This window comes from Pollicipes pollicipes, unplaced genomic scaffold (assembly GCF_011947565.3).
Source record: "Pollicipes pollicipes isolate AB1234 unplaced genomic scaffold, Ppol_2.1 Scaffold_2555;HRSCAF=2994_pilon_pilon_pilon, whole genome shotgun sequence".
Lineage (NCBI taxonomy): Eukaryota > Metazoa > Arthropoda > Thecostraca > Pollicipedomorpha > Pollicipedidae > Pollicipes > Pollicipes pollicipes.
The window spans coordinates 43,375,348-43,402,556 of record NW_023596136.1 but is presented as its reverse complement, the minus strand read 5'-3'; the positions used below and the strand labels follow the sequence as shown (position 1 = coordinate 43,402,556).

The 27,209-nt window shown below is 47.0% G+C and overlaps 1 protein-coding gene across 1 annotated transcript in view; it reads left to right on the top strand.

Moving 5' to 3' along the window:
• The window catches only part of LOC119101589 (uncharacterized), an 86,545-nt gene that overhangs the window by 23,861 nt on the left and 35,475 nt on the right, over positions 1-27,209 (top strand). Inside the window, exon 2 of the mRNA XM_037224941.1 lies at positions 19,766-19,897. Coding sequence (XP_037080836.1) covers positions 19,766-19,897 — 132 coding nt within the window. The remainder of the gene's footprint in view (positions 1-19,765; positions 19,898-27,209) is intronic.

Below are 27,209 nucleotides of genomic sequence, written 5' to 3'. Positions count from 1 at the left end.
GAAAAAAGAAGTACCTAGAGTAAAATTATTTGCCAGGCCTTGCTTGTGTTTGCTCCAGGCTCTGCTTTCGTGGTGTGGTGGTGAGACCAAAAATAGGGGATGCGTGAAAACCTTGGATTTGGCGCACAGCTGCAGATTGTGATGCATTTTGTAAGCAGACCAAACTTAATGCGTGCAAGCGGCTGGGGTCGCTGGGGTTCTTGGGCTTGGAGGTACCTGGCACCCTTGCTCTCTGCATACATAGACATGATTCAGATGTAGGGGAGGCACGACATAGCCATAGATGCTCTGGTTCTGTGGAACCTCGTTTATGCTTGGTGGTTTCAAGTGAGCATGGTTTTGGATGACATCTGAAAACCTCAGAAAGGGAAATAGGGGTTTAGCATGTGCGATTAGACAATGTCAGGCAGGAGTGAAAAAATCACACCAAATATGGGGAAAAGGAGCGAAAAATTCCTCCTCACAGGGTGTTGCTTTACACCCAAAGTCGGCAATTCTAGGACACTGCCGCTAATTCGTTCAGTTCGAAATCCATTGCATTCTCCGGTGCGTTACAGTTAAGTTTATCTATTTTCTTCTGTGCCGGCGTAATTTGTCTGGTTACTTACACTAGTCTTTGTATAAATACGCTACTTTTGCGCTTGAGATAGTGTATTTAGTTCCTTCACTTTAGTTCCGTCTTGAACTGACGACGTCGCTGATTGGTATGCCGGAGTATCTGTGAACAAGGCTTAGACCTGTACGCGAATCCGTGTCGCATGAATCTACGGGCACTGTGATGTTCGCTGAATACATTGGATGGGATTATTTAATCCCTGTGATGTACATCCATGGTACTTCATAAACTGCCTCGTAGATAATCACATTTCAATGCTTGTAGTGTCGTCATGCGCCTATTCTACTGCAGCTGCATGGTATGAGAACGTATAATTGACTGTTGAGAAGGCGGACCAAGTGCCCATTAAGTTTACCACGCCCAAATAGGCACTTTCTCTACACACTTAGTACAGTTCGTTTTGAAGAATGTTAATGTGTTGTTAAGTCTTGACATCAGTGATCAGTTACATACCTGAGCAGCACAGTGGTCATTGCCATCAAATAAGATCCGAAGAAGGCATGCTTTGCGTGACGCATACTCAATTCTTTTAACAATGTAGCACACCCTATTGGGCTAACCCCCGTTGCGAGTCCAAATCATCCTGAGGATGGACCAGTGTAGTCTAAAAGGAATGCAAATGCACACCGCTGGCGTGGTACGCCTCAATTTGCTGTGCCTATTTGTATTTCCGATTGAATTCAAAACGCATTTTTGTTTCTAAACACGCCTCACAAAATGAGAGTGGACCCAAGCAAACGAACGCGTTATTTAATTATGTAATGCGCCACCTGAAATCTGAGGTTTGCCGCCGGCTTTCTCCAAATTCCGCCTCCGTTCACTTCAGGCGCCCAAGTCACAAACACCCACTGCGGTGCATCCCATCTCCGCAGTCATTCATTTCGCGGTGAGCGAATGACTGTCGAGGCCCACGCCCGCTTCCGGCGCCGGCCACGCGCCGGTCTCTCCCAGATCGGCGGCTCATGAATAGCGGCTCGTCTAACACCGGCACGTGCCACCGGCTGGCGGCCATTAATCTGCGGCGGCGGCCGGGCCGGCCGGACCGGCCGCCGCTCCGCACCCAGCGCGGCCGCGTGCCGCGCGCCGGAAGAGAGGCCACGGCTGAGCCTGCGGCCGCCCTGACGCCCCGCTGTGATGACGCCAGTCCGCGGTGACGCAGCAACGCCGCCCGTCGTGATGACGACTCCGTGCGGCCGGCGGTCCGGCTGGTAACGCCGGCTCGCGCGCCCGCCATGGTTCCCCGCACTGGGACTGGACGCCAGGTGCAAACTGATTGGGCGGGCGAGTTCAGGGTCTGGTTGATCGTTTTTATGTTGCGGTAAGCCACGTCACTCATTCTCACGTAGGAATCCTACCAAGCGATATGGGTTCTCAACGTCATAGAATATTAGCAGGTGGCTACGATGCACCATGCGTGCTCGATTCCAGTTTGTTTTGTTTTTCAGATAAATTTGCAAAAGGCAAAAAAAGGCAAAAGGCTGAAGAAGTCTTACTTTTCTTCTCTTAGAAGTCCAGGCAAAATAAGTCTTACACACGCGATTTACACCGCAGTGACCTGGCATCACGTGTTGAAGGCTAGCCTTACCCGCGTAAAATGATCCCTATCCTTTGCGTTTTAAAGAGGGATATCCGCTGCCGTTGTCTGTTTGACTCTAGTGTGATTACTTTCCATAAAAGTGTGGTGATGCAAGACTTGGACTAGCCCATGGGCGAGCAGGTCTTCACCGAGTAAGGCGAAACCATGCCTGTCCGACGAGCTTCGAACACGGGTTACACTGCTTTGAGTGAACTAGCCATGTGTTGTCAGCCGCCGTCAACAGAGCCTGGAATCCAATGTCATTTCTGCAAGCTGTTGTTGCGTAGTATATTTCTTTATACTATACGAGTTATATCCTTGGAAGAATGCCTGTGGACGTAAATTCCCCTTACGCTAAGCTGTGAATTACAATATTAATATCATCCAGTTGAAACACGAATTTCACTTCCTCATGGACGGCTGAGAATGCACATGCTTGATTCCAGCTGCAGCATATTTCCCTTTTACAATGTCTCTCCCATTGGTTCACCCGTTGTGGATCTCAGTGCTGGGCTCTCTCTCTCTCTCTCTCTCTCTCTCTCTCTCTCTCTCTCTCTCTCTCTCTCTCTCTCTCTCTCTCTCTCTCTCTCTCTCTCTCTCTCTCTCTCTCTCTCTCTCTCTCTCTCTCTCTCTCTCTCTCTCTCTCTCTCTCTCTCTCTCCCTCTCTCTCTTCTGCCAGCAAAAGCTCCATCGATTGGCGCCATCGCTTTCCAACCTCTTGTCATTGTCGTTAACATTGATAGCATCATCACTAGCCTCGTCCATGATAAGACTCGACTTGTGAAATATGCAACAGCTGACGATTAACCACAGCAACAACGAAAGCACCAGCTGCATTGCATTCCTGTTGGTTTACTCTCATTCAGACCTTAAAGCCTGTGTGTCTTATGACACACCTTCAATAATGTATACACTGCTGTATCTCTGCCATTTTAGGCATTGACGAGTGGGATTCCAAATACAAAGTTCAGATGGCCGGGTTTGAATGGAAAGATCAAGACATCAATGCCCGAGTGGTTGTGCTTATAACTGAATCCTACTGAACGTTAAATGCTCCGTGGAATTTTTCTCAGAAGTGGGAATCTCAGACACACTTTATATAATGTTCCACGTGCCTAGAAAGTTGTGTACACAGCTTTCAGCCTGACAGTATTTTTGCATTGATAGCATACTAAGCACTTGTCAAGACATCACTGATGTTTGGCTGTATATAATAGCCGTATGAGATATCATTGGAAAGTGAAAGTAACATTGTTGTCGAACGCTGCTGCACTAGCATCAAGCCAAGAGACGTGGCTGTTTTAGAGCTAGAATACTTAGAGCCTTTAGAGCTCTCCGAAGACCTCTCTTTTCCCATTAAGCGAAGGCTTATTTTGCCCCTTGCCCCATGTTCACAATTCTCGGCATGCTTTTCCATTCATATTGTAGCAAATTCCTTTCGAATTAACAACAAATGACCTGGCAAACATTTAACTTTCCAGTCATACGGCTCTCAAACAGAACTCATACACTTCGGCACAACATGCTCCAGTCTAACAACATGTGTGCAAGATCATGACAACATTCTGTATCTTGATCCATTTGCATCTATGATCAATATTCTGTATCTTGAATGCAGAGCTGTAAATATTGACGCATATGTTGCAAACCACGACAGTGTCCCACGTCATGTAAAGATGGTATCAGTTTGGTGACCGCGTCATCTAACCAAGGATATTAAACTACCATGGTCATTTCACTGCAATGCTGGACCGGGCTTCGTATCCATGACCGCGTTGCGTCGCATTAGAAGATTTCGTAACGTAGACATTGCCCATAACATCTGGCGTGCCATCGCTTCATTCCGGTACTCTGCCTCTCAAGGTGCGGTCGATTGGGCTATGACCTCTCATCCACTACGTCCGTTGCGTTCATGATTGTGATAGAAGACAGGTTGCGAATAAATAAATCGTGAAGCTAGGTGTGCATTGCTGCACTCAAATCACCTTTTAATGACGCCATGACGTCACCCAGACGTCTATGTTAATAAGCGAGTGATTAGAAGCTATCATTAAAGCCTAAAAATTAAGTATCACGCACGGTATGATTGCCCATGGATCGTGAGAGAAAGCGATGCATTTCTACAGAAAACCAGTATGCGGGTGAGATGCCGCAGACACACACACACACACACACACACACACACACACACACACACACACACACACACACACACACACACACACACACACACACACACACACACACACACACACACACACACACACACACACACACACACACACACACACACACACACACACACACACACACACACACACACACACACACACACACACACACACACACACACACACACACACACACACACACACACACACACACACACACACACACACACACAACACACACACACACACACACACACACACACACACACACACACACACGGGCGTGTGTGCGTACGCATATATATATATATATATATATATATATATATATATATATATATATATGTGTGTGCGTGCGCGCGTGTGTGTGTGTGTGTGTGTGTGTGTGTGTGTGTGTGTGTGTGTGTGTGTGTGTGTGTGTGTGTGTGTGTGTGTGTGTGTGTGTGTGTGTGTGTGTGTGTGTGTGTGTGTGTGTGTGTGCGTGCGTGTGTGTGTGTGTGTGTGTGTGTGTGTGTGTGTGTGTGTGTGTGTGTGTGTGTGTGTGTGTGTGTGTGTGTGTGTGTGTGTGTGTGTGTGTATAGGCTCCCATAATTGGAACAGGATGCTGCTGACATCCCGGTCCCCCCGTCGCTGGGCAAGAAGCGGATCCAAGGGGCCGTGAGGCTATGACCATCTCTTTGCACTTAGTTACGGGACTGGACACTCGAGGCTAAAAGGAACGCGGGCCCAGACAATTGCTTAGGCTCGTAGGGACAAACGTAGCTCCTAACCGCCTTAAAGTGCGCCAGACGCGTAAATGAACACAACTGAATCGTAGTTTTTCATCGATTAAGATTTCGTGACTGATTTTCAAGCAGGGGTGTCACTTTCTAAAATATGTTGGGGCTGAGCCAGTACCATTGACCTAGTCCACCATAAACCATAATCTATCCCTAGATCTCGGCCACATTGGTCTGCGTCCAGGAGGGTAAAAGGACATTTTCAAAAATCGGGGCATCCAAAATTGTTTCCACGTTGAAAAATGGGCCTGCATTTGAAGCCCCTGTGATAGTAACGGTATGTGATGATGATGTCGGTAGTGATTCGCTTAGGTACTTGGTGTACCAGTAGTTCAGACGCTTGCTACATTTCATTGGCCTGTTATTTCCTTTTTGCTTATATGCAGGGGGGGGGGAGGCTTAGAAGAGCATTGAGGGACTAAAGTCAGCATTAAGAGGGACGGGAAGGGGTGATTCAGACCCCCCGAACGTACACAAAGTGTCGCTTCGCTTGCAGAAAAAGACAACAATTTGGAACGGGAGGTCACATCAAATTGCATGGTGGCTCATGTAAACAACAACTGAGTACAGGCCTGCACGATTTGTTGGCACGAAACCGGGATCACGAGTACGGGATCCCGGTTTGCGCTTCCCCACTCCATTACGGGATGGGAAACGTTGTACTTCACTCGTGGCATTCGCTCTCTCATCGTTGACTTGGCCCCATTACGAAACACAAATCACCAAGAAGCCACGGAGCCACGGGTTTTGAATTGGGAGGAGAGGGGGAGGGGCTGATAGGATTTTACAGGGAGCCTCCTGGACGTGATGGGGCCTCAGCACATGGAGCCTCCTGGGCATTGTAAATTCGAGGGGAGGGGGCGCTGGCGGCATGTGGGGCACTGGCGTCATCAAGTTGTTATATGCGTTAATATCCATGCAAAACAATCGACGATTAAAAATCCAGAGTGGCGTCCTTCTGATCAATGCGGACTCTCCTTGATCCAGAAAGTCCCAAAACTGCATTCTGATCAGGAAATGTGGCCATCCGATACACCAGCCGGCAGTCAGGCGACTCCACTGAGTGCCCACTCTTTCCCTGTAATGTGGGGTGCTCCTCAGCGTCGTTCTGTGCAGCCCCTGTCCATACGGTGTTCGTGACGATTGGCGGTTGACGATCAATGTTCATGACGATTGGCGGCTGGCGATTAATGTTCATGACGATTGGATGGAGCCATCTGGTGTTAAAATCTGCAAAAATCGAAACAGAAAAACGCAGGGGGCCATCATCTTGGTCATGCCATGTCTGTTGTTAGTCACAGACCCTGCATCATTTGTCGCAGTTGTGTTTTGATGGATTATTGAAGTTTTTGTAGACGGAGGTCTCCATTCCACTTTAAAATGTTTCCAAATTTCCTGCTAAACAAGCAATATATAAGCGGTTGGATCTAGAGTGATAGCAATCGAATGTTCTGCGCTATGCTCGCGTGTCAGATTACGATCGCTTTCCACAAGCAATTTACAACGTTAGGAGGTGTTCAGTTATGCTGTAAGGGACAATTGTTGGGACAAAGCCAGTTTCAGCTTCGGCTTTGTCAAGCGGCAGTTTTGTTTCAATGGCTTCAAATTCAGCTTCCAGTTATGCCATTTTCACAACTGGGTCTGGCCTGGTACCATTTTCAACACCTGGCTTTGGCTCCGGCTTTGAACGATGCTTGAATCACAGACCTGGCTTAAAAACCGACGCCCCCTCTTCCCCTCCCCCCCCCCCCCCCCCTCTCCCCTCCCCCGACTGTATCCCTGTTGGCTTCGGCCTTATGCGATTTTGCAGTGTTGTCGTTAGCTTCGTCAAGTTGAGTGACTCAACTTCACAAAACACATGCGTGCCCGTCTTGTTATCTTAACGTACCCGCCACACAGTTTGTCAAGTTTGTTGGACACACATGCCTAGAAGCTAATCACCAGCCCTTCATTTTCAGCATCAATGGACCCTGACGACGACCGGCAGACTAACTGTCCAAAACACTGTGTGCGTACACCGGCACACACGACGGGGACGGCAGTCTGACCAACTGTTCCACCTGCTCTGGGGCGTGGGCTACCTTACTGACAACGGTCGGCGCGTGATTCATGATTCACGACTTATGATTCGGGCTTCTGGTTGCAGAAGATCCTTCTGAGCCAGGTGCGCCACCCTCTAGATCAGCTATGGGAGCCTCCTTCATCTGATGCTAGCGATTCGCGTCAGCTGCAAAACCTTGGTTCAACAAAGGGACAAAGGCGCTTCCCAGCATGAGGGCCCAATGCATACACTTGCTTCCTCTGTCCCTCCTACTGCGCCACCCCAGAAAGGCGCTGAAAACACACATACAAACACTGTCCAGGAATATAGCCTTCAAATACAACTAATTCTATTCACCCCTGTATTGATGGCGTATGTACCTCTAATGACACACATTACATCGTGCAAAGCCAAATAAAAATGTTTTTCAGGGATAATTTTGCGGCTCGTTTGCTGAGAATGTCCCGCCCACGCCCCTGCTTGTAAGTCGCCGGTCGACGACGCTACCTATTCCTGGTTGCTATGTGTGATGGACGATGTCCGAATTCTGCCTCGAGGCGTAGTCCTCCTTGGCCTCAGCTCCGTCTCGCCGGCGATTTCGCGCCGGAATTCAGACATAAATCGTGCTAGGCGCCGGTCCTGCTCCGAAATAGGATGCGAGTTATGACATGGGGACAGGGCGGTGTGGGCCGTGCCTCGTGGCCGGCTATTTCTGCCGGCTGGCCTGCTCAGCTGACGCTTATTCTCGGACAGCTGCGTTTTGTGGGCTCGGCCTGGCGCGCCCTGCCCGGAATAGCCGGCGGCGACCCATGACTTGATGAAAATAGCCACCCGCCGTGCGTCTCTGGCATTCCTGACGTTGCCACGGTTGATTTCGGTCTCAGATTTGATATATGAACGTTAGGACTGGACTGCCTCTCGGCGAAGCATGCCAGTTTTGGTCGCTTGCATCATAAACTGGGGACGCTTATTTGTTAACAATCCGTGTCATCGAACGGGACAAAACCAACAAAAACTGAAATAAACTCAAAAGCAAAACACCACATAAGTGCTGTCACAAAAACTTAGAGATGCTGCGCTACAAACACTGCAAGATGTCTTGCTCCAGCTGCACGGTGTTGAACAATCATTCGCGGCTATCTTCAGCTAAATTAAAACATTCGCTCGGATCGCCGACCGCCTGCAGTGACATAACACGCGAGGACAGCTTGTAGTGTGACAACCGGTTGGCATCCGGCCAGCCTATAACCGGCCGGGCGTGCTGGGAGCGACCGAGTGGGGTGCGGTGCGGCGGTGCGGCGGCGGCTGGAGAGGCTCAGTGCTGCACAAGCTCGGGCCTCACACGGAGACACACCTGTCCACGCTGGGCGTCGGCGCTCGTACTGCACGTGCCCTGCAGAGTGGCTGCTGCTAAGCTCGTGCTTACCAGCGGCCGCGCCGGCCGGGAGCGCGGTGCTGCTGGTTGGGACATAGCCGCGCGGCGCTGTGATGGCCGGTGGCACGGACAGGTTCTTGCCAGTCGATCGGCACAGACTCCAACAGATCGCGACGCCTCCACATCCACTCAGAGAAATGTTTGAAAAAGGTTTGATCTGATTTGGGACAGCACAATGTCATAAACGCCTGATCACCCGTGATTTAATTCAAAGTTTGGTTTGGTTACGCAATCCGAAGGTTTGGACTTCTTAGCGACAAGTGACGTCGCTGGCCGAACTTGTCTTAACACCACCTCAGCGGCAAGGGAGCTTCGGCATTCCGGCCGAGCCGGGTCGGGCCGGCTAAGCGTTTGATGCGATCATATTCGAAGAAAGTCAGAAGGGACGTCCAGATGCGACGCTGTATGGGTAATTTTGCCACCCCCAAAATTATTTACAGCGTTGCACATGAAACTTAACTGCGCACGCTTATTGGCAGTGGGACACCGGATCAGTCAAGCCAGTGGAATGGGGGCGTGTAATCAGTGGCGCATGACGGAAAGATACATTGTTTATAGACGTTTCGGCAAGATGGGTGCCAACGGCCATCCATCTATTGATGTTGGTCAAGGCAATGCGGCGTATCTCACCGCGAACTCGTTGGCATGCAGCGCCCACAGCTGCAGAGGTCATAAGAGCGCACAGGGTTCTTGGCGCAACCACGTCTCGAATCTGAGCCTCGTGTACATTTAATACGCAAGTTCAGCTAAGCATATCTGGAAATAATTTGCGCATTATGCATGTGACCTGTCTAGCCTGGAACTTGCATTTTGGAGTGAAATTATGTCAAGCCATGTCATGCCTCATCATTATGTTATGTCATGAAGTGAGTTATTATGTGTACCGCAATCTGGCTTCAGTCTTACTTGCCCGCGCCTTTCCCTTCATGCAAATCGTTTGCATCATGGATCGTCAGATGGTGAAATGGAGCTTAAGAGTTCTCTTGAGGCCACTTCAGAGGCTTTCCACCGAAAAGTCTAAGATTTTAAGAGTTGGTCAAAATGATCGTCATTAGAAGCAGATGTCCTCAAGCTGGCGATGAAAAGGATCTAAATTCGTCAGGGTCGTTTCACGGCCGCTAACCAGGACGGACGGATGTGTGTACAACAAACTGCTGCAGTGACAAGTACTATTGTAGCTCATTCAAACCACACGCACATTACAAGCTTATTATCATGTGCTAAGTGTCGCAAGGAATCATTGATCATGTTCACGTCTTGAAGGAAGTGGTGCTGGTGTCTGACCTGAACCAACTTGTAAACCGGTCTGTGGTTGTAGCACAAGCATCATTTGATTATTTCATAGCCTCAGATCCTTCATGACAAAATTGTGCCAGCAGTTTTCTCTTTTTATTGACTGACTGAGCACTTCATGTGTGCAATCGGCTTGTGTATGTCATTCCATACCGCAAGAGGAGGAGAGTCGCGTAAGCTGGAGACAAATGAGGAATCAGCAGGATGTGGGGCTTAGCCTTTAGGCGTCAGTGCGGACTCAAACAAGCGGTTTGCTTTTGCACTGGAGGTAATAACGATGGGTTTCCGGCGGAAAACAGGCGTCCTACGTGTCCATGTGGCGCATGATGTCACGAACAATCAGTCAATGACCAGGCCGATCTGTTTATGCGCTCCGTTGTTCGTTAGATCAGGGGGCCGGGAGTTTGCAAGAACTCGAGGCTTACACTGGCTGCAAAAAAGTAACAGCAAAAAACTGGCTGACAAATGACATGAAAAATCGATTCATTTGTAGGACAGGTATAACCGCAGCTAAATTCGTTAATTCATGACTGAGTTAAGCCATCAGTTGCATCAATTTTCCGTGGTTGGATTGTTGCTGGTTCGCGTATTTTCTAGCGCATGCAAGGTATGAGCTCAGCGATGTCACATCCTTTGCAGCTGACAGAAGGGGTGGCATGTGAAGTCAGCATCGCTGGTACTCGAATAGAGAACTTCATGGGTCAGTTTTGCGGACAGGTGACAGCATAGAATGGGTGTCGAACCGGTTTTTAGTCGAGATTTGACGAAATGAGGTTACATGTGGGTGTGCCCATGAATAGGGGCTTAAAACAGAAATGCGGGTTTATGCTTCACGAAATGTCACAAGACACTTCAGAAATGTATCTATCTTTACTTTAGCCCCTGAAAATCAGCCACGCGGTATGACTTGTGGTGTGAACTTAACGAGCGAAGGCTGAAACTAGCTCACGTGGTAAAATTTTAACGGAGACCTCTCTTAGTAGAGCTCCTTCTTTACATCTCTGCTGAGACAATGGTGAGAACCATGAGGCTTGCTTGATCCAATTATTTACACTCGCCCTAATATGTGGTCCACGCGGCCCGCTTTCCCTAAGAGCTCCTGAGGATAACTATCCAGCACAGCGTGTAGTCGAAGCCAAGTTCTCAGTATTCTCAGGGACATCATTGGTGCCTAATTTCTTATGACAAAGACTTGTCTGTGGCATCTATGCTTTCTAAATAGCCAAAGCTTAAGAGAATAATGCACGACTACCCGCAGCTGGCGCCGGCAGGCGGCCATTGACAAATCCGGCGATTGTTCGCGGCTCGCTGACATTGTTGAGCTTTACGTGCGTAAACATCTGCTCATAGCACACAACACCAAATGCCATTATGCTCAAAATTATAGGGAACATTCGACATTTGCATGCAGTTTTGAACTACATCTTGAAGATCATTCGGTGCAGTTCACAGCCCTGCCCTTCTCAAGACCTGAACCTCTCTGGTTGCTGGGCTACACGTCCGCGATGATGTGCAGACTTTTTCGTGCGTACTATTTCAAGGTCACCCAAGCATTCGTGATGCCATAATAATGTCACTCAAGTCTTGCCATTCCATCAGCCATCCGCCCATCAAGGTCAATTTAACTATATTTGTCGAGTCGTTCATGTTTGGCGTTCGCGAATACGTTTTTTCCAGGTGTAACAGCCGTAAATTGGCTCTCAGTCAATATTATGAAAGATGAGATGATTCAATCAAACACTGAGATATTGAGGATCATATTCACTAACTAGAGAAATTGTGCTATCTGGAGCGGTCTTTCCCACAAAGCATACCAATGGTTATCATTGAGCTATTGAGCCTGTTTCATGTTAGCTGATGCTTGATCTTCAAATTTGGAAATCATCCTTTAATGAAAAACGTGCTTGTTTAGATTTCATACTGCTGCATCGAATTGCTTTGTTACTTTGGGAATGGAAGGCAGAACCAGTTTTATTTTCAGAAAAATTTCCGCTTGATTACGTCTAGAGAGGTCAATGTTTGACATAGCAAATAAAACTCACTACCAATCGCGAGATCTCGTCGAGAACAATCAGCTGTTTTCCCGCCAGAAAGTTTCTTAGTGTGGAAACAGCAGGGGAGTTGAACTGAGCCCCTCCCTCCTCTATCAGCCCGCGTTATGAAACCTGGCGTGTCAGGTCGTGGACTTACTGCAATGCGTTTACATGTAAAATCTCCAATATGTTTAGGAAAGCCCATTTCCCGCTGATATCTAGTGAACCACTACTTGACAAAAACGGAGCGACATTATCTTTATTCCGGTGAAATCTGCATTCTTAAACACAGCAAGTCCCAAAATTTTTAAAATGATAACACAAATTTCGGTCCTCTAAACTTTTGTGACTCGGGTAAACCGGATCGTGAGGCGTGTCCGAAGAAAAAGTGTGTCGGGCGTGCTGATTATAATGGTCATCAGGCCCCAGATGAAATCCACTGTTTCCATATTCGGTGTCATAGCACGTCGCGGCGAGTCGGCAATGTAATGACAAATAAGGCAACTTGCGTTCGCAGTTTTTCCTGCGGGTGTCAATTGCCCGATTTTGATATAGGCGATTTTCGTGATGCTTACAACCTGCAATACTAGTCTGATGAGCTGGTAGAGCTGTCAGGTAACTCGGCAAGAGGCCGGCGAAAACACATGGTTGTCGCGTGGGCCCATCCACTTACTCGTCGGTGATTGACAATGACATGGTAAACATCCCTTTAGGATGTTTTGTAGCACTGGGTTGTAGGAAGTGCAGTGCCAGTCATCTCAAAGTTTCTTGTGCCATGACTTCACTGGTATTCTGAGCAAAACAGCTAATAATTATGGGAATCAGCATTCACATTAGGATTACCTATATTATTGTCTGGTAGAGGGATGACGTGTGCCAGTATTTTATACTATGGGTTCGTCCTGATTTTATGCATTGTTTTCCAGCCTGCATATATAAGCATATTGTTTTCCCTGGGTAGAGTGTGCGTATTGTTTTCCTTGGGCTTAGAAATGTTTCACCTGAGCTTACATATATTAAGATCAGGTGTAGTATTCTAATATTTTGTGTCTCTTTTAAAATAAAATTCAAGAATTCGAGTGAGACGACATTGGATGCAATATGACCAACTGTTCCATATGAATGAGGTATCAAAAAGTGCAAAAGGTCGGTGTCAGGTCAAACGAGATCACATAATATCTCAAAAAATTGCAACAATAATGACAACGCAAATGCTTTGCAATGCAGCGCATGACTTAACAGGGGCACTCAAGCTGCTGTACCAGACACATCTTGCAACTGCAATGGCAGCCGACAGCAGGTCACCTCAGATGCTGCATGCAGGCACCAAAAATTCAACGTCATGACCTTGCTCGATCTTCGGAAGATCAGTGGCGCTTGCACGCAAGTGCCCATGGTCAAAGCGCGTTGAAAAATAAGCCATCACCAATTAAGCACGTCCATCAATACAGCATTGCATAATCCACTGCGCAAACTATGCTTGTCGGTACTTAAGTACCTGCTTTTCAAATATCTGACCCGGCGTGAACTTGAACAAATAATTCGCTACAACTGCTCTCACAGTGCTTGTCCAAATGACGTTGATGCGGCGGATTACGATAAAGCATGATGGTATGTGTAGGTGCCATAAGTCCCAAATAAAAAGGTAGTTGGACAGGTCTGACCTAGCTTGACCCCAGATGATCTGACTCCTAAACTCCAGACACAACCGGGATCGCTATCAAAACTGATTACATTTTTAAAATAACACAAGCGAGATGTTCCATATGCCAACAAATGAACAGTAATGGCCGATTTGTCAAAGCGCCTGGCCAACATCATCTTTATAAATTCGTAAGTCACGAACCATTTGGAGAGAAGTGCTTAACATTGGCAGGATAGTGAGCCAGCACCTATGTCATACACCAGCAGCTATTCGAATAAGCATTTTCTCTTTAATGGTCACCCAGTTTTTCAAAAAATAATAATTCAGGGGAGTAAGGGTGAGGCCGTTAGGCCTTCCCTCGTAGCACAAGGATGATTATTGGGCCTCATTCCGTTAAATCCTTGCCATAATCGGAGCTGCAATCCATGTGATGATGAAAAGGTGTAGTCCGATCCAGTCCGATCCGTTGTCAAATTAGTAATCCGCGGATATATGCAATCAGTGAAGTGCTCTAGCCACGACGTTCTTCACCAGGAAAATTGCCCGATCCCGTGTTCGCCTTAGGATGACTTCAGAGCCCGGTAATACATCGTACCGGAGACCTACTATACCCGGATCTACTGCGACCAATCCCATGCGGGTGCCTTTGGTATTCTGTAAGCTTCCTGGAGGGCGCGCCTCATCTGATGCAGAGTGCACTTGGTAGGGATGATGACTGCGACAGGTATGTAGTTCATTTGGATTCACGATAGTATGTGTCTCTGGCACGCGGGTGCTGCAGATATTTCGTGGAGTGATTTGCTTGACTCTCAGCCTACTAGACAAAGTTATTGCACATGTTCGTTTTTTTAATTGAAAGACGTGTCTTGTTGAATGGATGCAGCGTTTTAACATGACCAAGCTGTAGAACACGGGGGTAAGCGAAGGAAACATTTGTTGCTAACTCAAATATATATATATATATATATATATATATATATATATATATATATATATATGTGTGTGTGAGTGTGTGTGTGTGTGTACCTGTGTCACACGCCTGCTATATAGATTATGCACAGAGACAGAGCGAAGACCAAATGGTCTAACTTCGCACAGTATGATGCAATGGTTTCAGGGCAAGTAAAGCCAGACACACCCAACGAAGCAAAGCTTGGCAGATTTCATTAGCGGATTTTCTTTGATGTTCCTGACGCCCTGTTCAGGTGGCCTGGTTTTAAGCGGTTTTCTGAACACCCGATCATATTCTACAAAAAGCCGTTGTGAATGTGAGACCTGTTTACATCATCCGTGGCTTGTAGCCAGGCTATATTTCATATGGTTTTGTTGACGTAGGGGCACTAATTGCATCACAGATAGCCATGTACCAAGATCTCCCCCCCCCCCAAATCTTCCGGAATCGGTTCTCTAAGATATGAGTCTAAGACCTTCCAAGATCCATCAACTTTTTGAAATCGCTTTAAAAGGCCCTTTAAGTTGCTGGATCTTTTGGAAAGTTTTGTTTCTGAAAAATGCTATGTGATCTTGGGCTGACATGGGATTTTTCTGGGAGATCGTTGTCAGTGAGGACTATTTCTTAAAACATGTGATGTCGTATCAGGATTCACTTTGAAACTTTAAAAGTTTTAAGATGAGTTCAAAGCCTGACCTGGATTTAGCGGAGCTGTCTGTAAGTGGATAGTTTCAAACTCAACCTGCAGCCATGCAAAACATGGCGAATAACATGACTTCTGTCATCACATTTCTCACTGGGGATAAACGCAAACCTCATCAAGCAAAACGCGTATCATATCAACTTTAAGTCTAGTATGAAACACTTTAAGTATCAGGTGTTGTCTGGTTTGTAAGTACAACATTGCCAGCAAAATGAGAAATGCATGCTGGCTGCTGCCTCTATATCCACTCATCTTGCTATATTATCCTACCGTGCGGTATTTTCCTTCACACGCGCTCGGGTGGAGGTCAAATTGATCCCTGGAGGTTTTTCCAGAATGGTTTCCGAACGGCGCGACGCAGCCGCACCAAATTTTACATTGTAGACAATTGAAAAAAGGATCGTTTGGCATTAAACATTTAGGTGTACCTTGTAAGGTAACTGAACTACGGCAGGCCAAAGTCAGGCCACGGATTCTGTCAAGTCGGTTCTGCGAATTTCTAGGGAATCGTTCAATCTGATGCAACAACGAAGGGTTAGACGCAGCTACGCATCGCTGAGACACTTAGGTAACGCAGTGATTGAATAGACACATTCAATTGACCTAAGGTCAGTTTGAAGGTCAGATCAAGGTCAAACGAATATGTTTTATTACTCTAGGGCTTGCTGTACGGGGCAGTTTTTATGCTCATTTCAAATTTACTCATAACAGGAACCGCATTGTACATCTTCCATGGACTTCTCAAAGGTCAGAATAGTTTACTGACCCATGTGAAAATTTTACCCGGGTGAACATTTTGTTTTTAGGAACATGCTGCTTAACGTGATATTTATCGCTTATTCAAATGAGAAGCTCAAAGCAGTCTTGCATGATTTTGGCCACCATGAACTTCGAAAGGTCAGACATGGTCACTGACCTGAAAAGAGCATGTGACGTTTTGCCTCGAACAGGTGTCTAGGTTCGCAGGGCACTTTGGAGACCAACTTGGGGTTTGACCTTGTTTGACCTTATGTGACCGAATTTCATGACCTGGGAAACACAAGCGTTGACCTTAGTGAGCTCAGGTACAAGGCAATGCACCTTGTGAATTTTATGTCTCTGGCTCTCTTAGTTCGTGAGACCTCAGGGGGTCAAATTGACCCCCACCAGAGCGAAGGGCATCCAACCGGCCACCCGGCCGCGTGTTAAACCTACTGTGCTTGAAAAGTAATAATTACATTTTTCGCAACGAGATATCCCCCTGGCAGGGCAAACGCAGGATTTGCCAATACTTTTTGAAGACGTTGATTTATGCTGATGCTTTTCTGACGTAAATGTAACATCAAGCCCATGCCCTGAAAGACAGCCCGTAAGGAAAGAAATATGCGCTTCTCGAACTGGAGTTCCTTGTATGAAGAAGTCGTCAGCTTTCCAACGTTCACATCATGCTGAAGCTCAGTCTGCAGCTCCGAGAGAACATAAACTGATGCAACGTGCATCTTTTCGACCATAATTCCCATGGCTTCACCTGTCATTTTTGCAATAGTTGTCCCAATCTTCTACACATGGAATAATACAGTGGTTTCGTATCTTATAATGTAATTATACAACCTCCCCCCCCCCCACAAAGTGCCAAGCCAAGATATGGTACAACAGCAACGTTGTGTGTGCATGACTGAGGTCATGTGGTTACTTCCATGCAGCAGGAGGGCGGCACGCTCGAAACATAGCGTCCTGAACAGCACTCAGCAGCGGGCGTTTCATCTCACGTTATCGTGATACGCTTGAAATGTACAGCACAGATGCTGCCCTCCCTTGTGTTTACCCAAGATATGGTGAACCACGACTGGCTCGTTCTACATTGCGAAAAAAAATGAGTGGAATGCGCACGGAAATAATTGTTGCCCGCAGACATAAATTGCGCCAACTAATCTTGTTGTGCCTTATTTACTACTGTTTGAGAAAATATATTTGTGCGCAATTTGATCAACACGCAGTGTCGCTTCCGTTAGTTACGGTTAAACCTGTATTTGATGAGTCCATAACCTGACAGGCAACACATATTACACATTGCCCTTCCTCATTGCAGAAAATATTTGAGTTGGCAATCGATGATTTGTAAAGAGACTCATATGCTGGGTGGCACGATGCAAAATAAGGGAACATCACGCAAAAGAGCACGCGCCAAAGTAAAATATAGCAGTACGGCAGTAGTAGACTTATTCGTGGGAAAAAACAGGAGAATGGAGATATATATGTGTTGATATTTCGGTAATGTGCTTCTATCGAAACGAAATCAGAAAATTATTCTGCTGTTGTTCTGATAGAGGCATGTTGCCAAAATCTTAAAGCATCTTTATCTCCATTATCCTGTTTTTCCGAAGGATTATGTTATTCCTGCTGTTTTATCTATGTGAATAGTGTTCCTCGCAAATGCATTTCACGTACGTAAAATATGGCGATTTGGATTCCAACATCACCAGTCGTAGTTCGCCACAACTCGCTTTGCCTCTTTTAAAGTAAACAGCGTGATACCAGATCAGATGCTAAATGTCCATTTGGTAGTTAACATACCCAAACACTTGCTCCGGAAATACCGAAACCCGTTTGTCTACTGTGCCATTATCTTTAACAGCTTAGCACCAACATGCGTGCAGAAGCCTTAAGGGAGCATTATTCACTTGAGGGTATTGAAGTGGAGCATTGGACATGACGAAATAAGATCACTTTTAACCATTAGTATCATTTTAGGTGGAAGAGCTGCTCCAGACAGCCTAATTTATCTGTTAAGTAAATATTAATGCATATATTAATACGTCATTGATTGGGGTAAATGACGATGACGTATATTAATACGTCATTGTCTACGTATCAATTGCATCATCGTAACTTGCACAGCATTGATTGAGAGCCAATTGACGGGTGTTACATCTGGAACCCGTATAACACTGATGTACCTGTCGGGACACATGCTCTCCCCGTTCAGGCATTTGCCGGCGTCAGCAGGTTCTCAGTGGACGCTGGTTGCAAAGGTTTTGTTTGAAGCGTTGATTAATGCGTCCAAAAAAATATTATTACCTTCCGAAAACTCACCTCGATGGTAAAATTGAGGCCTGATTCAAGTTCTAGTTTGGCTTTCAACGTGTTCAGAGCGGCAAGATCTTTGATGCTTACTAAAATACCATCGACATATCGAACGTGCATACGAGACTTAATGACATCACCGATAAGAAATTCTTGCTCAACCGGCTTGGGCAAACAGGACACCCAACGGTGAACCCATTGCAATACCATCTGTTTGGTAAACATCTTCCCTTTATGGCATAGGACGTGCACCTTGGTGGTGCACGGCCTCGACATCGCACGCATGGTGTTTTCAGAAATGTCTGATGCGGATATCCTCTGAAAGTTTAACCGTACATCGAGAAGAGGCAAAAACCGTCATCATATTTATTGAGAAAACATAGAAAAGATCATCAATGCTGAGTCCGCTGTGATTTTTAACAAAATATGTACAAAGAATATCCCGCGTCCTAAGTTGATGTGTATGCATATATAGTTATTTTCCAAATATACAGAGAGAGAGAGAGAGAGAGAGAGAGAGAGAGAGAGAGAGAGAGAGAGAGAGAGAGAGAGAGAGAGAGAGAGAGAGAGAGAGAGAGAGAGAGAGATATATATATATATATATATATATATATATATATATATATATATATATATATGGCTATGCATGTATGCCTCCACTCAATCGGTACACTGAAATTAAGCCGCGGCGATTATCACGTACCCCGAGCCGGCCCACGAAAAATGCTTCGAATTTGACGTGGTTGACTTCATTTGACCACCAAGACGTTGTCCTATGGTCAATAATTTTTCACAGAACAAAGCTCCTTCCAGTACCCACCTACTATGTGAGTGTCCTCACTCTACCTCTTTCAGTTCTTGAAATGGTACAGAGGACGAATTCCCCCCTCCCCCGCACACTCCACCGCACATGATATCAGATGTCCTCTACCGCGCGCGTGCGAATAGCTTTGCGCAAAGTAGGCTTAGCTACACATACTTTGGTCTAGATATCTACCCCGTCTTTAGGAAGCTTTGAGTTTACGCCGTTCAGTTTGCAGTTTCGAATCATCTTCAGTCGACAGACCCCGTAACATAACGCAAGGCAGCCGCACGCGCCACCAGACTGCAGAGCTAGAGAGGGCTGCTGCCACTGCGGCACGCACCGGCGATAGCTCTGAGCGGCGCCCATCAGCGGTACGCCTCGCGCGGCGCCGCTGCGGCCCGGCACGGGGCCGGCGCTGTGTGAGGTAGCTCGCGCCGCCGCAGCGCCCCGGGCCTGCCGCCGCCGACACCAGCCAATGACGGCTGCAGGTGGCGACGGCGCCGCTGTCAGCGGCCTTGTCTGCCGGCCGCCCGCCGGCAAAGGGTAACTGGAGCCGGGCCGCCGGTGCCGCGCAGTCTGTCCGTCGCCATGTGTCGGCCCGCGCGGCCCGCTTGCGTCCGGCTCGCGCCGCTCCTGCTGCTCGCGATTGGAAGTGGTGCGGCCCCCCCGCGCCGTCGGCGCCGTCGCCGCCGCCGCCGCGCCCCCGCACCTGGAAATAGACGCCGCCGACGCCGCCCTGGACGTCTGCTGTCGGCGCGAGCAACACTTCATCAAAGTCGGCGTCGGTGAGTGCCTGGGTCACGTGTTGGCAGGGGCTATTCCCGGCCAGGGGTAGATTGACGTCGATGCTGAGATGCTATTGCAGCTCATGCGGTTCGCTAGCCTGCGCTGCGGTGCAGCCGAAGAGACTCAAGTGCACGGCACGCGGCCGTGGCTTTGGGCGCATGGCGGACAGGTCTCACAAGGCGGGGCGGATCACGTGGTCGTCCAAAGTACATCTCTCCTAACTAGAGACCCGCATGACTTGTTGAAAAGCTTGCGCGCTACATGACACGCGCCACGCGCCATGCGCCACATTGTGCGTCATACAGCACGCTGTGGAGAGCGCGTGTTACACGTTTTACTTCTCACTTGTCCACTCTGACTGTACAACATCAAAATGGATGCACCTTGAACAAAGATAGCATCAAGTGCACTGTTTTTACTTATGATGCAATAGCCGAGTTGAAACTAATGAATATGTGTACTTTTGGGCGGGCGGGTTGATAAAAGCGTGAAAGGGATTCATCATCATTGTGCGGATATCAAAACCTAACTAATATGACCGAGCACTTACATTGGCTCGTACCAATTTGTCTCACTAATGGATTGGAAAGTCCTTTTTCATGAGAGCTTGGCTGGCAGACATTCATCGATATGGTCTTCGCGTGGTAATTCACCAATCGCTTTCAGTGGAAAACTTTTGGCCTTGTAGTGAGTGTGACCACGCTTGACAACTTTAGTGGTTTACGTTTGTATTGACCGTGACCGAACCATTATGTAAAGCGCAATCATTTTGTTAAGATATTGGTCCCAGTGAACTGAGCTGTACGTGTGTGCAGTGATAACGCGTCAACTTCTCTGAGTTAAGGCCTCCATTTGCATACCATAACGGTTTTGAGAGTGGCCACAGTGGCCACTCCCAGTTCAGTTACTGCCACATCTATAGGCTGGACGGTGCGGATTTTTGGGAGCAATTCGTCAACAGTACATTTTACTACAGGGAGCAGTTGGTGTCGCAACTTCGCCCGCTCCTCTTTCTGGGGTCTTTCTCCTCAGTATTTAATAGTCCAACGCAGGCGGAGCCATGGGTTGCGCTCGAGCGCCCATGGCCAACTGCACACATGCGTACACATATTTGATGCGCACACACTCTGCCGAACACATACCGTCCGGTGCAGGTTTTTCCTATCTGGCGCTACTGCGGCCAATGGGGGCTTTTGGGCACGTCACCTTAGTCGTCATCACCTATGATGTAAATTCCAAACAATAACAAAACTCACCTTCAAAATATTTGAGGGCGCGCGAGGCTGTCGGCGTAAAAAGTGAATATATTTGTGTTTGCGTGCGTTTGTACTGTATGTCAGCAAGGTGATCATGTCAGCATTTTAGGTTCATGTTTACCACGGTAGATTGTGCTCCACGCTTGTGTGATTTTCCTGGTAAAATTTTTCTCGATCCAGAGCTTAGCAACTCTTGTCTTACGCTATTTTCTTCAAGCGACATTGCCGGATCCCCGGTGGATTACTGGCGTCCATATTCATTGGACGGTGTTGAGCTGGCTAGATGACTTGTAGATGGCATTCTCGACCGCCATGCGGTCGGATCAAGCCCTTATTTAGTTCTTGTGATTAGTAGTTTATCCTAAACTAGCCTGACACCGGTGTACCAGTGGTTTGCGCCTTATAGTGGTTTGCGCCAAAATGCGCATGCTCTGCCGCGCGCGGTGAAGCATATTTGTGCCAATGCGGTGCCCATTTGCTCTTAGCAGAGTTATGTCGATCCAGCGTCGATGAAACGTCGGGTGGTTGAGATCCTTGCCGGCCTGGGATCCATGTCCAATTTTTTTCTTCAATTTGTTGGCCTCCTATGTCTCTTTAATAAACAATAGTGGTTTACGTGGGGACAGATTCGAATGTTGCAGAAAAAAACATAGTTCACAAAATACATGGAAATGGCTGAAAAATTGCAACACATCGTCAAAATCGCATGAAGCTGAATGTGGATGTCATTAGATTAGACTCGTCAAAGTTAAAACTGGCTGTGCCTGATCAACCGACTTAAATGAAGGTTTCTGGTTGGTTTGCATTAAGACAGGCTCTGCTCACTGCTTCACGCCTACGAAATGCCAGCGCCATATGCATTATTGTGAGTGTACCGCATGTTTATCTTGACACCAAGCAGGTGCCGCATCACGTTTGACGGAGACAGTAGCAAGATCACTATTTCTGTTAGCAAAGTTCTTTTCTCTCGATATCAGGTAACTGCCAGGGATTCTAACCTTCATTGAATGGAGAGTCTCGTGATTCCTAACTCAATCCTATAACCGGTTCTGGGTAAAAAATTGCAAGCTGCTGTTAAGGTGCGGGAGCACACCTTAAAACCCAGCATAGGCTTTGCTTAACTAGTAATGGTGATTGTAGCAAGACATGCGTTTTAGGGCGGATAAACTGTTTGACAGATCATTGCAGTGTTTCAACAGAATTCTACATGTTATCTTATGCTTTATTATTTAAGCTGACAGGCGCTGGCAAGAACTTTGGTAGGAGTAACTCACAGCTAGCAGTGCTTGACACTGCAAATCCAAAAAGGACAAGGCGAGAGAGGTGAGGGAGCGAGGCAGGGTGGGGCGAGGAGTTGGCTTAACCTGGGCAATTACCGGATGTAGTCGCCGTTAAATCTTGAAGCAGACAATTACTTGGCAATCAGGAGATATTTGCAAAATACAGGGAAAAGCTGGAAACACGTATCCTTTGTTCAACCGACCCTTTGAAGCGTACATGCCGTCGCTAAAGCCGACAGGTACGCCTCCAGTTCAAACCATAGCCGTGACTCGGATCCTATTCTGAATGCATAGCTTATCACTCACCTGTTGAGTCTTCTGGTCAAGACGCATTACCCACAACCAGATTGAATCGGAGGTATTAGTACGTAGGGGCCACGGGTCTGACTCGCCAACGCTGTCAGCGTGGCGCCAGCTCGTCGCATACTTTCATCGTTTCACTTGGATCATACAAGGTTTGCCACTCGACAGACCGTCAATACAGGGCCAATCTGTGTTTGACGGCCATTTGAAGCCTGGACCGACAGCTGGTTAAGCTCACTGCGCCCGCGAGAGTGAATGCGAGGTCACTTGGCCAAAACAGCGCGGATAGCTGGGGAGCGGCATAGAGGCTGGATATGTCCGCGCTTGCCATGCACTCTCCAGATGTCTAAACGGATTTCATCTGGTGCTTCTTCTCGTCGCAGTTCTCGCAAGACATACCGTTTGAAATCAATTTAATTAATTCAATTAATATATAATTAATATGTTTAGTTTATATATATATATATATGTATATATATATATATATAAATGACAATTAAGCCGTGCCAGGGTTAATCAGCACATCGGCGATGTCCCTCACGCCTAATGTAATGTTGGAGGGGAAGTGGAAAAAGAATGCTGCAAATACAGTTATCATTATCCTTGTCATTGGTGCCAATTTACGCGCAAGGTTCAGTTAGTTCAGTTTTCCCGCCATTGTTAGATGATATGTTATCCTAAGAGGAGCCTAAGCATGTCAGGTGCGTAGCCATGCATGAAGGTACACTTATCCCAGTATTGAAAACGTTTGATTGCCTCAGGCGGTGAACCCATAATCTCGCGGTTGGTAAGCAGCCGTCCCACCCGTGCGACCCACCGCCCGGCCTCGGTGCTCACCGCTGGCTGTGTCTTCACGTTCCCTGCGGTCATAATGGTGCGACACTAGGAATTAGTGTGCCCTTCTTCGGTGCGCTCCACAGACCCCTTCACCATGAGGTGGTGCCTCGGTCAACCAGGACGGCCAGTATTTAGGTACCCGACAGTGCTTCCAACACGAATGCTTTGTACGGTAGCGTTCCCAAGATATGGCTTGATGCAACATTGTTTATAGTGCGAACGCTTGCAATGCTCAAAATCCTAGACGAAAATACCTTTATTACATACCTATGCTCGACAACATTGGTCTACCTCTATGGCGATGAACGCATGAATGCATTGCACACGCCTGTGTATTTCCAAATTTGCAACATATGTGTGCCTGTAGGGGAAGAGCGCAAAACAACTGTGGTATGAATAGGTTCTTCTTTATTGGTCTGTCTCAATAACTCCACGCATTCGGAAACACATGGCTTTAAATATGGGTACTTACACATTCGTTTACCTTAGACAGCGTGTAGCATGATCACAGCTGCTGAATAAAGAGACGTCATCTCAGTCATCAAAGTAGACATGTCTCCTCCGCAGCTGATCAGCTTTAGCTCCATAGCACTCGATTTGACCGCTGGTCGTAGATCAGTAACTGATTGGTGTATGCAGCATCCAAGCACTTGGTAACCGACCGGTCCAGCCGATCAGGCTTTGCTCATTAACCTATCGGTTGTGTAGTCGGAGATTGCGCATGTTTTTTTGTACAGACATGGACTGAATGCTGAGTAGTTTACACTCATTTTCGTTTGAAATGCGGTCCACACGTTGCAGTTGGATGCATATCTAAGACCAGCACTCACACACGAAGCAGTATGTGGTACGCGAGTCCTTTACCTGACATTCAGTTGTGAAATTCTGAGTCAACGGCAGAATTTTGGGCAAAGCTGGATGTGCCGCAGTTCTCGGCACGGCTCGACGTGCCCTCTGACGCCATTGATATTTTGCGCTGCCGATGCCACCGGCCGCAAACCATCCTAGTCAGGGACAAAGAGCGATCGCCTAAAGCAGTTCTCATCCACCCCGCCACGGACGGGTGAATCAGAAGGTGGGCGTACCAACCAAGGCTACTAGAGGATACGCAGACGTGACGTCACCATGGGACTTAAGTTTGGTAGCCCGCAGTATGGTTTTTTATTGGTGCTACGAAAAGGTTGGTAGATACTAGACCCGTGATAAAAACAATGATTTCACCATTGAATTGAACGTTAACCCGTTTCTACACACGTATTTTAATGTTATGTGAATAGATATAATAATTCTGCATTTTAAGCCTGCTAAGGGCAAATCAATACTAGGATCGGATTGCAAAATAGATCCTACTAAACCACGTTTTCTAGTTGCATCACCCACACTATATTCGTCGAGGGTAACGCGCGTGAACATCTATATGTGATGCGTTTTTGTAAAAGGAATATTCACGTGTAAATAAAAATATAATATAATGGTTGCATGGAATTGATTAATGGGCAATGGCTGCCCATATATTTTTCGCACATCAGTACCGTGAAATGTGAAAATAAGGTAATAAGAGGAGGGCAGGTGCCAAGAATTTCACTGTTGCTGTGCTATGATCTTCCTAGGTGTTGGTTAACTTGCAAATGTATAATTTTGGATTTATTAAATAAAAATGGTGCACAGATAATAATACCGCCACCACCCTTAAGTACCCCTATTAGACTATTTCGGAGCTGAGATATGTACCTCAACTCTTTGGCTGGCAGAAATGTCGAAACTTGCCAGAAATCGGCCCATTTTGTAGGACACTTTAGTTTTTCAACTCAAATGACACGCACTGTATTTCAGCCCCCGGGGTTCACCACACACTTCGCCCATAAGGGCAGGCCAGCCCTGCATCCATCCTAATAACGCTCCCCCTTAGGCTACAGGATGGGCATTCCAATTTCTCGAAGCGCGTCCCAGGGTGCTGCGAGCCCGTCTGGCCCGCCGTATCTCATCTCCATCCCATGTTGTCGTTGTTGCTGTATGTCGTACTCTTTTACACAGACTGTTTCTAAGCACTTCCGGCTAGAGTTATTCGGGATAGACCACTGAAAAAGAATGTATCCCCAGCTGTCTGTCGGGGGCTGGCTGAAAGCGCATTTCAGCAATAAATTTGTAGCTCTGTTGCAAACCGACGTTCTTTCTCAGCTGGAAATGTTTCATGAAACGTGCTAGGTCAAAAACGATTCGGCTTATAAATATATTTGTGTTTAAACCAGCCCGCAACGAACAGCGTTTCCACGCCGCCATAGCATTGGTGCTATATGACTTAGTCCCATGATGACGTCACAGTAGCGCTAACCAGAATGCAGTAATGCGGGGGCTTGGTACCAGCCAACTGAGCAAACTGGGAGAAGCGAAGCAACGTGACATGGAACTCAAACTATCTGGTCTCTAGTGAGGGCACTGAGCTGCTCATTTTTCAGTACCACAGGACTGAATAAAAACCTAAACTGTTTGGTCATTTTTTGTGTGCAGGTCCCAAATGATTTTAGCGGTGTATTTGCACGTTTGGCTTCCATCGACTGATAAGGGACCGAGCTATTCAGTTTAGTCTACAGACACCAGCGCAAATCCTAACCAGTTCGGTAGTAACTTTCACATGGAAACGGACAAAAAATTGCGCGGTCTCCTCACCTGTAGCCAATTTCACGGGCTGGATAAACCCAACGGCACCCATGTGATATGGGGAACGGGCTGAGTTGGATATAGGTCGTAAGAAGTACCTGCATAAGTTTTTGTTTGGGTGAGACGTTTGCCAAACATTAAAGGGGATGTTCCACGTTTGAAGGTATTGAGTTAGGCATCATATATGATGGCAAATGCTTCCTTGTAACTACTGATAAGCTTTCAAAGTTCAAGGACGACGCTAAATAGCCAAACTTCAGCGTTTATAAAAAGGGCCCCATTACGTCATTGTTTGATGGCGCCATGAAGTGGGCTTGTGACGACAGCAAAACCTGGCAGCATCTGGCAGCCAGACCTAAAGAATATCTAAAAAATAGGGAATGGCGCTGACGCCAAGCGGCCATTCTCGTCGCGGGGCTGTGTCGGGGGGCGGATTGGTGGGTGGGTTATTTGTAGATTTTTTGTATTGGTGCTGACCGTAAGAAAAGCGTTCGTGAACTGTTTGACTTGCGCGACATAGCGATCGCCAGCTTTTATGGCAGATTATTAATATCAAAGCACGATATGCTGTGCTGCTGCTGCTGTTGCTATGCTGTTGATTATTTTGTCAATACTTTATCGTCGACCCATCGTTGCGCAGTGCTGTAGTCCTGACATTGATATCATGTGGTGCGTACAGTTGTCACCGTCCTTATTCTTTGTAACTGGAAATTGGGTGTCGTGCCAAAATTAATAAATTTGTAGCATGATCTTTATTGTTTGTAACTGGAAATTTGATGTCATGGGAAAATTAATAATTTTGTACCGTTACCATGTATAGATTGTCAAAGCATTGCTATTGCTACGGTAATGGTGGTAAGGTTGGGCTACCAAGAACGGTTTTTTGCTTCGGATTGTTCATGCAATTAATAGTTAACACTGATATAACCATTGTAGTGTAACAGCATTCTTGCCGTAGACAGCCCTTTGGCATTGTT